This window comes from Lineus longissimus, chromosome 14 (assembly GCF_910592395.1).
Source record: "Lineus longissimus chromosome 14, tnLinLong1.2, whole genome shotgun sequence".
In the NCBI taxonomy this organism is placed as follows: Eukaryota; Metazoa; Nemertea; class Pilidiophora; order Heteronemertea; family Lineidae; genus Lineus; species Lineus longissimus.
The window spans coordinates 1090042-1104336 of NC_088321.1; the positions used below are offsets into that span (position 1 = coordinate 1090042).

The following is a 14295-nucleotide window of genomic DNA, read 5'->3' on the forward strand; positions in this document are numbered from 1 at the left end:
GAAATAAAATGTCATTGACGCCACAGTGTCTACACCATCACTGATTGGAGCAATATCATCAACCCTGCGTGGAGCGTATCTTCCCGATCAATGGAACCAAACTCCGCGCAACAGTACCAGGATCAATTTGTCACCAAGCTCACTCCTACACGTCCGTGCATACACGGCGATCCATTACGCTTGATAGACCGCAGTGAACTGACGAGCGAGGTCGGTTGTCGCCATGCGATGACAGAGAGAAACCACGTTCATTTGATGTGTGAAAGTCAACAAGTCATTCGCGGGATAGATTCAGAAATACGCGGATATCTTCCCCAGGATACTGTATTCCAGGATTTTCTGTGAGTTTTTCAAGAATTTCATTGCGTATACACGATCATTGTGGATTTAGATGTGTGTGTTGATCGTCTGAGAAGATGCGCGGGCGGGCAAGGCGGGTTGCGCACGTGGTTTATAAATTTTCGTCGTTTTCAGAACAGGATCATGTGACGGCTGTAAGCAACCGCATGGCTTCTAAGGTTTTCATGTGAATTTTTCAAGATTTTTCAATTCTTTCCGTTTTCGTGGATTTTTGAGTCGTTGATTCTATTTGAGTGGATCATAGTTTGTGGGCATTTTGTCTTTTGATAATTTGAAAATTGTCAGCAACTTCGTGCGTCGTGCGAATGGGTTTCGCGCCAAGAAGTTTGTCCCTTGGGCGGCTGATTTAAATGTATTTCATGAATATTTCGGTACATTAATTTGGTCAGTTGTGACAGCTGGTTCATAGGTAAATTGTATTAAAATGATTTTAAATTATATTGACTGACTCTTTTTAAAATCACTCCACAATCGAACGATTTTGTCAATGCGTGCTGCGACATTTATCGCTGCGATGAATCAGATAAATAATCACTCGTCTTTGGTTAAAAGCGGTAAACGTTGGATAATGATCGCCGATGAGTATTATTGCAAGGACAACGCAGAAAATAATGAATAATTCGCAGCAACACGCCAGCATTGCGAATGAAACCTCTCATCATATTCCCATCCATCTTCCGTATGGAGGTCGAACGTGGTGAGAATAAGAAATATGGCTTCATCCGGCCGGCCGTTACCATAGCGTCGAGGCCGGAATGAGCTCAACACTTGGAGTGGAGTAATTTCAGTTTGCTCTACTGGGTATACACTCCGGACGCAGTGGACTGGCCTCGTCTTGTCTGTTGAGGAAAAACGGTCATGATGACGAAATGGATTGCGCAGGAGTCGATGTAGGGTATTGTTGCTTTGTGATGTTCCCGTCAAGGTCCCGTCTCGTACGACGTTCCGAGATTGAGTGACGTCACGTCATGAAAATGTCGATTCAATTCAATTTTAGTTAAAATCAAAACAATTATCATTAATCTGTATAATACCAAATCGGTTATGACAGAAAATGATACAAAATGTAGAAAGAATAAAACTAACCAAACGCAGAGTTGCTGATGTTCGCAAACAAATGTTTGCTAAGGCAGACCAGGCCAGTCCCCGTACTCCCTTCTAGCATAAAGTAGCCATCACCGCTAGTGTATCATGACAATAAATTGTATCATATAAGTCCGCGGAGACAAGATTTGTTGATTAAGTTCGACTTGATTCGCCGTTTCCATAGAAGCAGGAGTTATTACCGGTCTCTCTCGGGCTTTCAATCATTCTGTGCTGTTTGAATACTGTAAAAAGAAGCCTCATAGCCTAGTGGTTAACACTGCTGGCTACCACGCAATACCCCGGGTTGAATCTCGGGGAGAGCCCAGCGGGGTTGTATTTCTGGATGAACCGGCGTCTCTGGTGTCCATATCAGTGCAGGTTAAAGACCTCACCAAGTGAGAAACATGCGTAGCTTGCTCGGCGTCACTATAGGCCTGGCCGAAGTCGGGGTCACTAGGCCAAGAAACCCAATTGGCGCCTATCAGTAGTGGCAGGTAAAAATGCTCATCCCGCCTTGGAGGAGGAATACTCCCAGGAGAAAATACCCTCCAAGTGCAGAGCGAACGCTGAAGAAGAAAAAAAGACGAAGATCACTGTAAATCGCCAAATAAAAGAGGAAAGCTATAGCCATTGGGATTCGAACCCGTGACATCCCGATTGAAAGCCAAACGATCTAACCGCTGAGCCATGAAGACATCCACGTTAGACCGACAGTTTTCTTTGCGTATCATACTTCTTGTAAGAACGCGCGCAGACGGGATGTTATACCTCTGACACAATTCTAGTCGTCGCCATATTGAAAAATCAGCCCGCGTGTGACTAGATGATCGCGCAGGTGTCAGGGTGATTTGCCGAAATAGTTCTAAAGTATCTTATATCTCGGTATTTGTACCGATTTTTCTCAGTATGTCGTATCGATATTGCTCAGGGATATTTTAAATAATGTTGGAAGCTGATTTTAACGTTTGAATGGCGTTTTGAAAAATGTTTTTTTTAGAATCGAGGTCAACAGGGTCAAAAGAATTAGTTTTTGGCGCCAATGATGTCAGCAATGGCGGATTTAAAATGAAGTTCGAGTCGATTTTCTTGGAATCGTGTCGTAGTTGCCAGTGTTATCACGTGGCAGGGTAATGCACAGGCATGAGGGTCGACGTTCAGGGAGGGGGGACGCAATCCTTCTCGAATGGTCATATCAATAGGTTTACAAATGGTACCATCAGAAAGTGCTCATCAAGGTCTTTCCAATGAATAGTCACGTCAATAGGTTTACGAATTGTGCCGTCAGAAAGTGCTCGTGAAGAGCTTTCCAGTGAAAGGTCATGTTAGAAGGTTTCAAATTTCAATTGATAAAATTGATACTCCATACAATATACCATTGCTCTCTTTAAAATAGCTTCCGCTACTAACTGTATTATTCTAGTCCACTGAGAGTAGGTTTGTTGATTAAGTCAGATCCAATCCTCCGTTTCCATAGATTCAGACTTTATTACGATTCTGCTGGGACTTGCGTAGGCTGCACTTATAAGGCTAGTCAAGGAGATTTGGTGCCTTGAAGCCGCCGAAATGAATACACATCTCATTCATAATTCACTGGTTAGCTTGAAAAAATTGCCGATTTGTGAGACTGATATTGCAATGTTTTATGGATGGTGTATGCGCTGGGAAGAATACGTGTCGGCCAATACAATGGCTGTTGGTTGGGCGTACTAAAAGGAGCAGCTAGGTACTAGGCAAGATAAGGTTACAAAAAGTCACCAATAGAGGTCTCTCCCATCTCATAGTTCGTCGAAACAATCCACGCTTGTACGAGGAAAATATTTATTGCTGACACAAACATGACCCAGAGGCTTCACTGTGCCTTTTTTACCGGAATGTAGTTAATTTAACCACCCTGCTCCCGCCTAAAGTCCCTCTTTAAGGCATTGACTCAAGCGACAGCGTTCAAAGCAGCACGCCAGTCTGCCTGGTTTGGTGATGGGCCTATCGTCGATAGACTCCCTAGGCAGCCCATCGCATCGGAGACTATGGTCGGAAGCAAGGGGGGGGGTCAAATTTGTGGCGTCAGTGAACTGAATCTGGTCTGACTTATTGATAAAACTATTCCCCGTACAAGCGTGAATAGTGCCGTGGTACAGCCAGTTAATAGAGACACCTACCGGTGACCTCGTGTAACTTAATCTAACCCACCTGGCTCCTGCATATGAGCTTCCCTTCAGTGAAGATACGCTTGAGGGCCATCGAATACAACATCTGCTTCATCAACCAAACGGAGATTGGTTGACATTAATCCACCATCTGCCTTATCGATCGCTGGGAGATAGCTGGACGAGTGCACGGCTCATTGAAAGACGGTCGCTCATTTTAGGGACCATCTTTCATGATATCGTCACCCTCATTGAAAAAATGCCCAAATTGACATTTTCAGAGTCTGCTCTCTATCGTAAGAGTCACCTGTGGTAAATGTGCTTCACTCAAGGTCTCATCTCCTGGTGTGTAGGAAGGTCAATACCTCGCTCAAAATCAAAGTACGGGGATCGCAGTTTCTCCGTGGCTGCCCCTTATCTCTGGAATCGACTCCTCAAAGCAATTACATCCGCTGAGACCCTCACCCAATTCAAATCCCTTCTTAAAACACACTTGTTCAATCTTCACTTCAAAAAATAGAGGAGGTAGCGCTTTGAGCAGGGTGACCCGGAAAGGCGCTTTACAAATTCTATATCTATTTATTTATTATTTATAATAACCGCCTAAGTCAAGCTTGAGACTTTGGGTCATCTTGACCCGTTGTTACACCAGTCAGACATATTACATTTGTATCACTTGCATCTTCATTATCATGTTTTTACATGTTTTTCTTAGTTAGCTGAAAAATAAATTTGCAATAGTTGTATAGTACCCCCAGGTATATGGCACGGCTTAACCCGCCGGCCATGAGGGAATTCCTTTATGGCCCAGTGGTTGGTGCGTTGGTCCCAGAGTGGAAGTTAAGCAACGTCGAGCGCGGTCAACCTTCGGATCGTTGACCGGCGCGTACAATACAATAGTCAGGAAATGGATACTTTTTTATAGCTCACATGGTCATTTGAATAAGATATTGATGACGTTTTAGTCACGTGACAGTCGGACATCGACACTGAGCTTATTTCTACGCATCTGAGCTTATTTCAAAGTCAATTATCTTTGACCCTGCATTGTTTTTAGCATGAATGATACCATAGAGTCAGAGAGAGAAATATTCAGAACAATTATGTAGTATTTCCAACACTCGGACATGTGCCAGATTGAATCTAACTGCCCTAGTTAGAGAGCCTGAATCCATTACGAAACCGCATGTTTGTCCGACATTGCCTGTAATTCAGCGATGGGGAAATAGAGGGCAGCAGCTGCAGTGACCTCATTATCGCGAAATGCTATTATTTTATGAGGGTGACGATATGAGAGTCTGTCCTCCACCTGTTAAACGATTGCTGGTCACTAATCCTGGTACAATGGTTTCCTTTTATTGAGCGGTGCTAAGTGAAGCTGTTACAAGTCACGGACATAGTTCGCCACTTATCTAGCGTTCCGGAAGACATTAGCGCTAGCATTACATGTCATTTCACCTAGACACCCGGTGCTGATGTGGAATTATTACAAGCCGGCCTTTGAGGCTGGGTCCGCCAATCCCTTGAATGATATTCGGAAAGTCCCGAGACATTTTGACCACATATCCCCCTTTTTCAATGTTGTATACATGCGCATCTCCCTGTACAAGTGTAGTGATACTTGACATCCTAAGGCGATAGTGATGAAAAGCAATTTCAAGAAAACTTTTCGAATCTAAATGGATATTATCACTACAAAATGTTTAAAGTTCTAGTGGAAGTAGAATGTTTTAAAATTTATTAGATGATTGTTATTGTTAAAATCTTGATATCAAACCGTGACCTAGAGGTAATGGGTTGCCACGCGTGAACGACCCGCTGCGAGAGATTGTTACCCAGTTTCTTAACGCGACATCTAACGGTTTATGTGAAAAGTTAGGGGAATGTTTACTGTTTCATACAGTGACAAGTCATCCGCATCCACCTTCTTTGATCAGCGACATCTCGTGAAAAGAATTTTTCCTGATGACTGTATAAAAGGCTTCTTGCGTGGTGTCTTGTCAGTTTCATCCGGGACCTTGCATCCGGGACCTGGTGACGCCATAAGAATAAGGAAGCCATGATGTCGCTAAGTAGACAATTATGTCTGCCTTTGTTTCCGATCCATTAAAGTCACGTGATCAATGAACGTACCGCTGAAAGAGTAAAGACTGGGTACATCTCTCACGAAAGTATGTCTTAAAGACTCAACACTCAGTAGATTTTAGTCTCTTTCTTGAAAGACAGATCAGACAACCTTTGATTTGACATAGACCAACAACAGGTGGTCACATTTCCGATCACACAGAAATCACTTTCCATGGCCGCTGCGTTGCTTATATGCGATAGATTTCAAAACAACTTCACAAGTCTCGCCCTTTCAATCTTCTTGGGACATTGCATAAGTTTCAACGCAAAATATAGCGTTGTTTTGGAATGAGAACCGCTACACTTGCCGCGATCCTCATACTGATGAGCGATAGCGATGGTCGGTAGTGCAAACCATGCGTTGTTAGCAGCGATGCACACACATGTGACTCGCTCTACCAAAACTAGGCGCTTGTCGCATCTGAACTTGACAGGTTGATACGGACTTGTTGTTCACTTCCCTATTGTAGACCTTTTGTGAAATCTATTACAAACTGATTTGGTCACATTTCACAAAAGGTCTACAATAGGGAAATGAACAACAAGTCCGTATCAACCTGTCAAGTTCAGATGCGACAAGCGCCTAGTTTTGGTAGAGCGAGTCACACATGTGCTGCTGTTGTCTCAAGGGTTGGTGTAGCGAATTGAGAGAATTCAAAAACGGTGGGCCAATAGGTCAAGACCAAGAGCGCAGTTGCAACTCTACAGTACCTGTAATTTAGAAAGTTTAGTGGTTGATAATTCCGATTTGCATCGATGTCATATCGGCATTTAGGATCAGAAGCAGCGTGCTGGCTATATTATATTTTGGATTGTTTTCAGGGAAATATTTCATTTGGAATTGATAAACTAAGGATGAAAAAATTGAAGAAGTTTATTCAAAATTGAATGTTAACATTACACGTAGTTATACTAAATTTTTATTGTTTTTATTTCAGGTCCACTTGATACTTCTTAATGATATCAAAGATGGACGTTTTAACTCGAATGGATCGTCTAGTGATTGCAATTTGAGGAGTTCAATGTTTCCGGAGTAGGACCAGATGGCCAAGGATTATATTTCAAAACCTCTATGAATTTGATTTGAAATTGAGAAATTTGCAATGGATTAAGACTGATAAGGGAGGTATCATTAAAGATTGACGGAAAGTCCAATGAATGGATGAACTGAGATCGTTATGAGGAGTTATTAGTGGCGGAATAATGTGTCATATGAATTCAGGGATTTCTAAAATCCAATGTTGGCTATTTCAGTTTAACGAAACGAAATACCGGAAAATAGTGTACAGAAAGTTGGGGGTAAGGCTCTTTCCAGAACGAATGTGTTGGAATGATTTCAAAGGTTTGACATTTGCTGCGGATTTTGTAGCGATTTCCAAAGATTGGCTCTTTTAGTTTAACGGAACGGAAAATTAAGGTGCGCGGAAAGTTGAAGTCGGGCTTTTTTTATTTTCCGGAACGGAATGACGAATGAGTTGGAATATTGCTACGGATTATAAATGGCTCTCTAGTTCGAGGAATATTCCTTCTTCCGTTAAATAGGGCCTGTTTCAGAAAAAGAAGAAGCCAGTAAAACTATTTCTGGTGCATGTAATAGTCCAGTCAATTTTGGTGCATATAGTCCAGTCATTCTATGCTAAAAAAACTTTGGTCTTCCTCATATTCTGTTGGCAGTAACTTCCGTGAAACAGTTCTTGATCTGCGCAATCATGTATTCAAGACATCCGGATTACCTTCTGACCTGTATGAATATTCAATAGGAATGTGAACCAGTGACTAAGAATCGTTGGATTAATTTGTGAATCGACGGCCGGAATTCTTGGATTATATTTCCGGGTTATTCTAAAACATGGATCGTGGACGTGGAACGGAACATATTCAGTTACGGGAGAGGATGGGGTCACAGTCCTCTCTAGGGACCGGAGGAACGAAAGCGCTTCTAATACAAAAGGTAGACTCTTTATTCTTAGTCGAATTATCGAAAATTGTAAGGAAATTATCGAAAATGTCTGGAAAAATCTAAAATTTGGAAAAGTTTTAATAAAAGTTTTAAAAAATAGTCTCCGTACTAAACTTGCCCAAAAGTTACCGGAAAGTAATTTTCATATTTCGCCGTTTGTCGAAGTTTAGCTCATCACTTATTTATCATCCCATCTTCATGCCAACATCGTTTAGACATTTTCCTATCCGAGCAGAAACGGTTCCCAAGGCGATTGTAAGGTCGAAATTATCGGAAACCTTTGCGACTGTTCCCCAAGCACGTAAATAAATGCATTTCTGGTGTAGTTCCAGAACCGATATTGGATCATTTTTTTCATTACTTTTGACAACACCGAGACATTGCGGTTGAATGATATACAGCATAACCTATAATAAACAACCATTTCATTACATATGACAACTTGAAGACGTCAACACTTGATGGCTTCGTGATAAGAATTCGTGCTCTGTGTTACAACACATTATCGTCGTCTGTTACACGATGAGCATTAACACCAGTACAGATTTTTTTGGTGACGGAATTGTGTTTCGTGACTTGCATATATCAGTATCTAGAAAGCTGGAAGAGATTTATGTGGAGCGCGCGCGACTCCGAATTGTCGCGCCTAAAAACAATCCTAAATATTCCGAATATATTTCCGACATTTTCCGAAGGTTGTCTTGGCAGTCGTGACGTTGTAATCATCGGAAATCTTTGCGGATATTTCAAGAATAGACCAATATGCACCTCTTTGCAGTCCCGCACAATCTCAACTCAATATCGGACCACTTCTTCATTATTTACGACATGGAGACTTCACTGCTCCGCTGTTGCGTGATCTGAATCCGTGCACCGTATTAATAACATATTGTGTTTCGTGATGTTGAGTATTTTACACCAGAAAAGATTTATAACGGGAAAGTGTTTCGTGACATGCATACTAAACGTACCAGCAGAATAGATTGATTTTATTATGAGTAAGCGGTGTAAGCTAGAACTGTGTGCGCCTTTTCCGGCGAACCATCCTCTTGAGTGGAACGCCTCGACCCCGAATTGCACTCACCGATTCGAACCATCTTCCGGACTTTACAAACCGAAAAAATACGCCTGGGCAAGCTGAAGGTATCCTATAAAAAATGTCCCTTGAAAATATGACCAAGACAATCTGCAAAGGATTCAGGACATCGATAATTTGGCTTATATGGCGGTGAGAACCAGATCCTGCTAAGTGAAATTTAATTTTGGAGAAAAATAGGGTCTGTTCTGGTTCTTCATCGGCCATCTGTGAGTAAACGAACCAAGCTACATCATTTAGCCTCTGTCTGGTTAGAGGTTGCTACAGACACTTAACTCATTTTTGACCAATTTTTCATCTTGTAGACTCTGGCTCCCATCGCCCCATTTTATTCATTGTCACGGCAAAATACCGCCTGTCAGTGTCCTACTTGCAACTACGTCTGCAATACTGCCGTGCCTACTGATGGGATGACAAATGGTTTTCGATAAAGTACCGTTGATGAGCGGAAAAGTATCGAAAAACTATTAGGAGGCCGATAATGTTAAAACCGATACCTTTGTACAGAGTCAGTCGACTTCCATGTGAGAACGAGATTCGCTGCCTTTAGATAATAGTAGCGTATAGTGACAGAAATACTGAGCGATATACGGCGAGGGGGTGGGGGCGGGCAGATCTCCTTCGCTCAAAATCATGGACACATGCCTGTTAACCAGCTATCGAATTTTTTTAAATTCACCGAAAAACTCCCAACCGGTTGCAAAAGCTCAAAAGCCTTTCTTTCTTTGAGTGTATAGCCTCATGGTCTAATCACTTGGTGTAATGGCACCATGGCCGACAAAATTTATTATGCTCTGCACCTCAAAGAAGCAAATCTTTATGGTGATATATTGGCTCTCATTACTAGAAACTACTACCGTACGATAATCACCAGAGGCAACTGTCTATCAGAAATTCGACCCAACTAATAATAGGTACTGGGCCCGGGGACGAGCATGATTTAGCTTGTCCAATGAATGACCTTCCGCCCCGCGGCTGATCATCTAGCGGTGTCCACCACACCGGCGGAAATCACCGTATATTGGTGTATTGGGCCCATTACTGACAATTTTGTAGTATGTGAGTAGGGTAATTACTAGAAGTGACTGTCTATCTGACCTTCATCCTACCAATGAGAGTTATTGAGCCCGATCAGTGGATGATTAGATGCTAGTTGCGTTAATCATACCCGATGGCATTCTGGGTCGATATCAGGTATTGGTATAAAGGCGATTTCGGTGAAAATGAACCGTTTCATTTCCTATTCATTAGTCTGGCGCAGATCAGTTAGCTAGATTAGGCCTGCTGAACATGTTGACAATAGGGTCCGCAATAGAGTTCCATTCAGAACTTGCGTACGACTTGATGATGTTTTGATGTCTACTGAGTCGAGGGAAGTGCATTGTACTTGTCATTGGAAATACGCTTTAAGTAACCGTAGGTTTCACGTTTTATGGATATGTTCTTCACTAATCGGCGCTCAAAGCACTAGACTGCCTCACATCGCGGTAAGAACTCTGGCCACTTCGACTTGATTCATAGAATCGACCCGAACTTTAGTGCGAATCCGCCATTGATGACGTCGTTGGCGCCAAAAACCACTTCATTGACCTCGATTCAAAAAACTTGCATACTTGCATTTTTGTGTTGGCTAGAAAATCCTAGACGGTTTCAGTTCAAAAGCACAAAAACATTTATTTCTCAGGGTGAACATTCCACACGCAATCCTGCGTGTGGAAAATAACCAATAGACACTGATGATAGCTTATCATTCACCTTGGTTGTGTTCGCAGTCAACATGGGATATCGGGGAACAATTTGCGGTACAGTAATGGTCATTGATTCGCAGCTGAGCGAAGGCAAGAATTCATGGACGTGGACATCACGCAATTCTGGCGTAAGATCAGTTTAAGACCACCATGGTATTCACTTACGACTTCTGAGGGTTCAAGAAGTTTTCGCGCGCAAGTTCACCTGCCGCGGTGGGGGAAGCCCAAGAGGACTGATGACGTAGCATGCAAAAAGGGAATCCCTTGTCCTCGTTCTCGGAGTGCACCTGACCGCGGTGGGGAAAGCCCAAAAGAACTGATGACGTAGCATGCAAGAAGGGAATCCCTTGTCCTCGTTCTCGTAGTGCAACTGGACTTCTCCATTGTCGAAAGGTTGCATCAGTTCCTCGGGCTAGGTGATTGACCAATAATGAAAAAGAGCTCATCCTCTCTATTTTCTTGTCGACGGCTGTCATTCAAAAACAACGACGGATGACCGCAACCTTTGATATCTCTGAAACCCACACAGTCAGTTACTTCGGAGATTGCCTCCTTTGACGTATCCTCTTCACACGGAACACATAATTTGCGCGCAATTAGCAAAATTCCCCTCTTTATTGGCAATTTACTGTGCGCAGTGTTGGCGCGATGTTGACTGTCTACAAAGGCTAGCATTCCACTTTCGGTGATGTGAAACAGCTGGTATTTTTCACACCCTCCAGAAGCGCGGCGGGCTAAATTGACTTGAATTGTCTTCTCTAAACCTACATTTTGTCCTTGATAGCGATGGTCAAGATCAATAGAGAATCGCTACGGTGCCCAGCGTTGGCCCGGTGTTGATTATCAGTAAAGGATAGCATTCCACTTTCGTCAATGAGGGACAGCAGGTGTTTTCACTCTCAAGGGGGCGTTGCGTGTTAAATTGTCTCAAATTGGCGCCCCGAAACCGCCTGTTTATGATGGCATTTTGTCTTCGCTATGCTGACATACCCTGATACTCCAAACCGCCTGTGTACACCGCCTCTGTGTGTTGACTAAAGCTACTTTTAATTGACTCTGTATGCTCATCAATAATCCGCCCTTTATGAGGTAATTATTGAACCATTTGACATTTGTAGTTCTATTCTCTACATTGCATAGGCTAATGCACACAGGCTATACATTGAACCACTCTACCTGTACACGCATAAGGTCTGGTGTACTTTTCAACTCGGCACGCTCATCAATAATCTGCCTTTAACTGAGACAATCATTGAACCAGTTGACATTTGCAGGTATCTAGTTACCATTGAATGGTTTTAAGTTTCCCTGGCACTTCGAGCTACATGTATATCCATGCCGCCTACAACAGTGTTCCCGAGTGCAAATCTGGCAAGTCAGTCTGTAGACAAACCTTGCAGTGTTACCATTTTGTAAACTCCCGAATATTTTCCCTATGAAAAACATGTAAAAATATCAACTTTTTGCATCAGAAACATCTCGCATTCATACAACTTTCTGAAAGAACAGCTTCTTCGCCAGGGGCCGCTGCAAATCTGTAAAAATACATGGAAGCTTTTCCCGGGAGACAAATATTGCGATGCTGTGTAACTTTTAAACACGAACCACCCTCAGGCTAGGCGCTGCAAACACGGTTAAATACTATGTTCTTGCAGCAGACAAATCTGCTGTTATAAAACTTTGTCGTGAAATAATTATAACATGTCGTCGCATTGATTACAGAACCCTACCTTATAATTTTGGTCCAATGCTATAATTAAGACTTGTTGCCTCTATCATTAGTGTTTTATCAAACAGGCTGGGAACTGATGGATAGGGAAGCAATAGCTGATTCGCCAAGCGTAGGAAGATGACTACCATTACGTCACTTAGCTCCTTACCTTCCAGTTATAAGAATTCAGGTCTAGCCCAAGACACGGTCTATTATCTTTAAACGAAGCCCGCTCGCACCTCGACCTAAATGACTTCAGGTCTAGCCCAATACACGGTCTATTGTCTTAAACAAAGCCCGCTCGCACCCAGGCCTAAATGACTTCCGGTCTAGCCCAATACACGGCCTATTGTCTTTAAACAAAGCCCGCTCGCACCAAGGCCTAAATGACTTCAGGTCTAGCCCAATACACGGTCTATTGTCTTCAAACAAAGCCCGCTGACACCTCGACCTAATGACTTCAGGCCTGGCCCAATACACGGTCTATTGTCTAAAACAAAGCCCGCTCGCACCTCGACCTAAATGACTTCAGGTCTAGCCCAATGCACGGCCTATTGTCTTAAACAAAGCCGGCTCGCACCCAGGCCTGAATCCCCGCATTGCTCTCCCGTCTCATCAAAGGGTTATCAGGACAAATCTTGATGACATCAACCCCCGCGAAACATCTTTCATGGGGGTCGCCGGATAGGCCTATTCCGGCAAGGGCAAATAGATGTACACGTCGTTTACGGGCCTGTGGAAGTGGGACGCCATATAAGGAGATAAATGCGCGCGACTTAAAATCGCCACGCAAAGGAGCATTTTCTTCGCTGCGACCTGCGATTATAATTGCTGCCATATGCGACAAAATGATCTCTCGTCTGCGGGTATAACCAGGAATCGCTTGGTCTGATATTGACCGCAGGTCGCTGCTAAATACCAGACGCGTTCACAGTCTGTGACAATTAGACCTCAATTTCCGTTCGACTTTGACTGAGAGTCCTTAAGGCAAATCTCATACGCGTGGTAAGCCTTTTATGTCGACGAGACAGTATCTTCCGCAATCATGCATTGATGAGTTAGATGTCTGTTTACATATTCAATCCACGGACCCGAAGCACTCAACATTCCTTCCAGAAGTTTTTGACACAGTAGATTCTTGAACGGTTATAGCGCGCCTTCCTAACACCTGCGCAGTCTCTGGCAATGACAATGTAATTCCCGTTCGTGAGACCTTAAGGCGAAGCTCGCTCGTGTGACAAGCCTTTCACGTTGATGAGACGGCGTCTTAGGCAATCATTCATTGATGTGTGAGGCATGGCAGTTGGCTTAATGGTCGCACTTCGGATTATGCAGACACCTCAAAGATTCTAGCGTTCCTTCCGAAAGTTTTTGACAGAGTTATTCTTGAAAACCAAGGACGCCTTCCTTATGAAACAGGGCGATGCATCTGACACCTTCCCGGTCTGTTGCAATTATACTTCAATTTCCGTTCGTGAGAACTTAAGGCAAATCTCGTACGCGTGATAAGCCTTTGATATTGACGACGAGAGTGCGTCTTCCGCAATTACGTATTAATGGGTTGCATGTCAATTTACTTTTAACGGTGGTTGTACTCTGCCTTCGAAGGCACCATGAAGTGTCGTGTGTTCCTTGGGATATCCCCTGGTAGAATCCTTGAAAACAAAGGGTGCCATCTTTTGAGACATGGCCAAATACCCAATCTGAAATATTCCAATCTTCAAGCTGGATATACGCGGTTTAGTCCAACAGCACAGTGATTACAATCTCAATATAATGGCAGTTTTAAAAGTGCGTTAACATTTTAATGTTAGTAAGCACTTTAAAACTGCCATTAAAAGATCTCAACTGAGAATCTTGCGAGAATCTTGCGAGAATCTAGAAACGAATGTGCAATGCAAATGCACGACTAGCGAGGCATGCAATGCCTTCTAGCCACCAGAGATGGGAGTTTGAAAGTGAAGAGCGTCTCATATGAAACATGGCACTTTCATATACAACCTTAACTTAAAAAAACCGCCTTGGGTTGACTCAGGTTCTGCGTGGGCCGGCTGTTAAAAGGT

At 43.1% G+C, this 14295-nt stretch overlaps 1 protein-coding gene across 3 annotated transcripts in view; it reads left to right on the forward strand.

The window, feature by feature from the left end:
• Positions 1 to 224: 224 nt before the first annotated feature.
• Positions 225 to 14295, forward strand: part of LOC135498636 (potassium voltage-gated channel subfamily H member 7-like) — a 158347-nt gene continuing 144276 nt past the window's right edge. For 2 of the 3 annotated variants that reach the window (XM_064789006.1, XM_064789008.1), the window contains exons 1-2: positions 226 to 341; positions 6656 to 7668. In XM_064789006.1, coding sequence (XP_064645076.1) covers positions 7567 to 7668 — 102 coding nt within the window. In that variant the 5' untranslated portion in view covers positions 226 to 341; positions 6656 to 7566. Of the gene's footprint in view, positions 342 to 6655; positions 7669 to 14295 lie in introns of all 3 variants that reach the window. The other variant, XM_064789007.1, reaches the window with a different exon arrangement.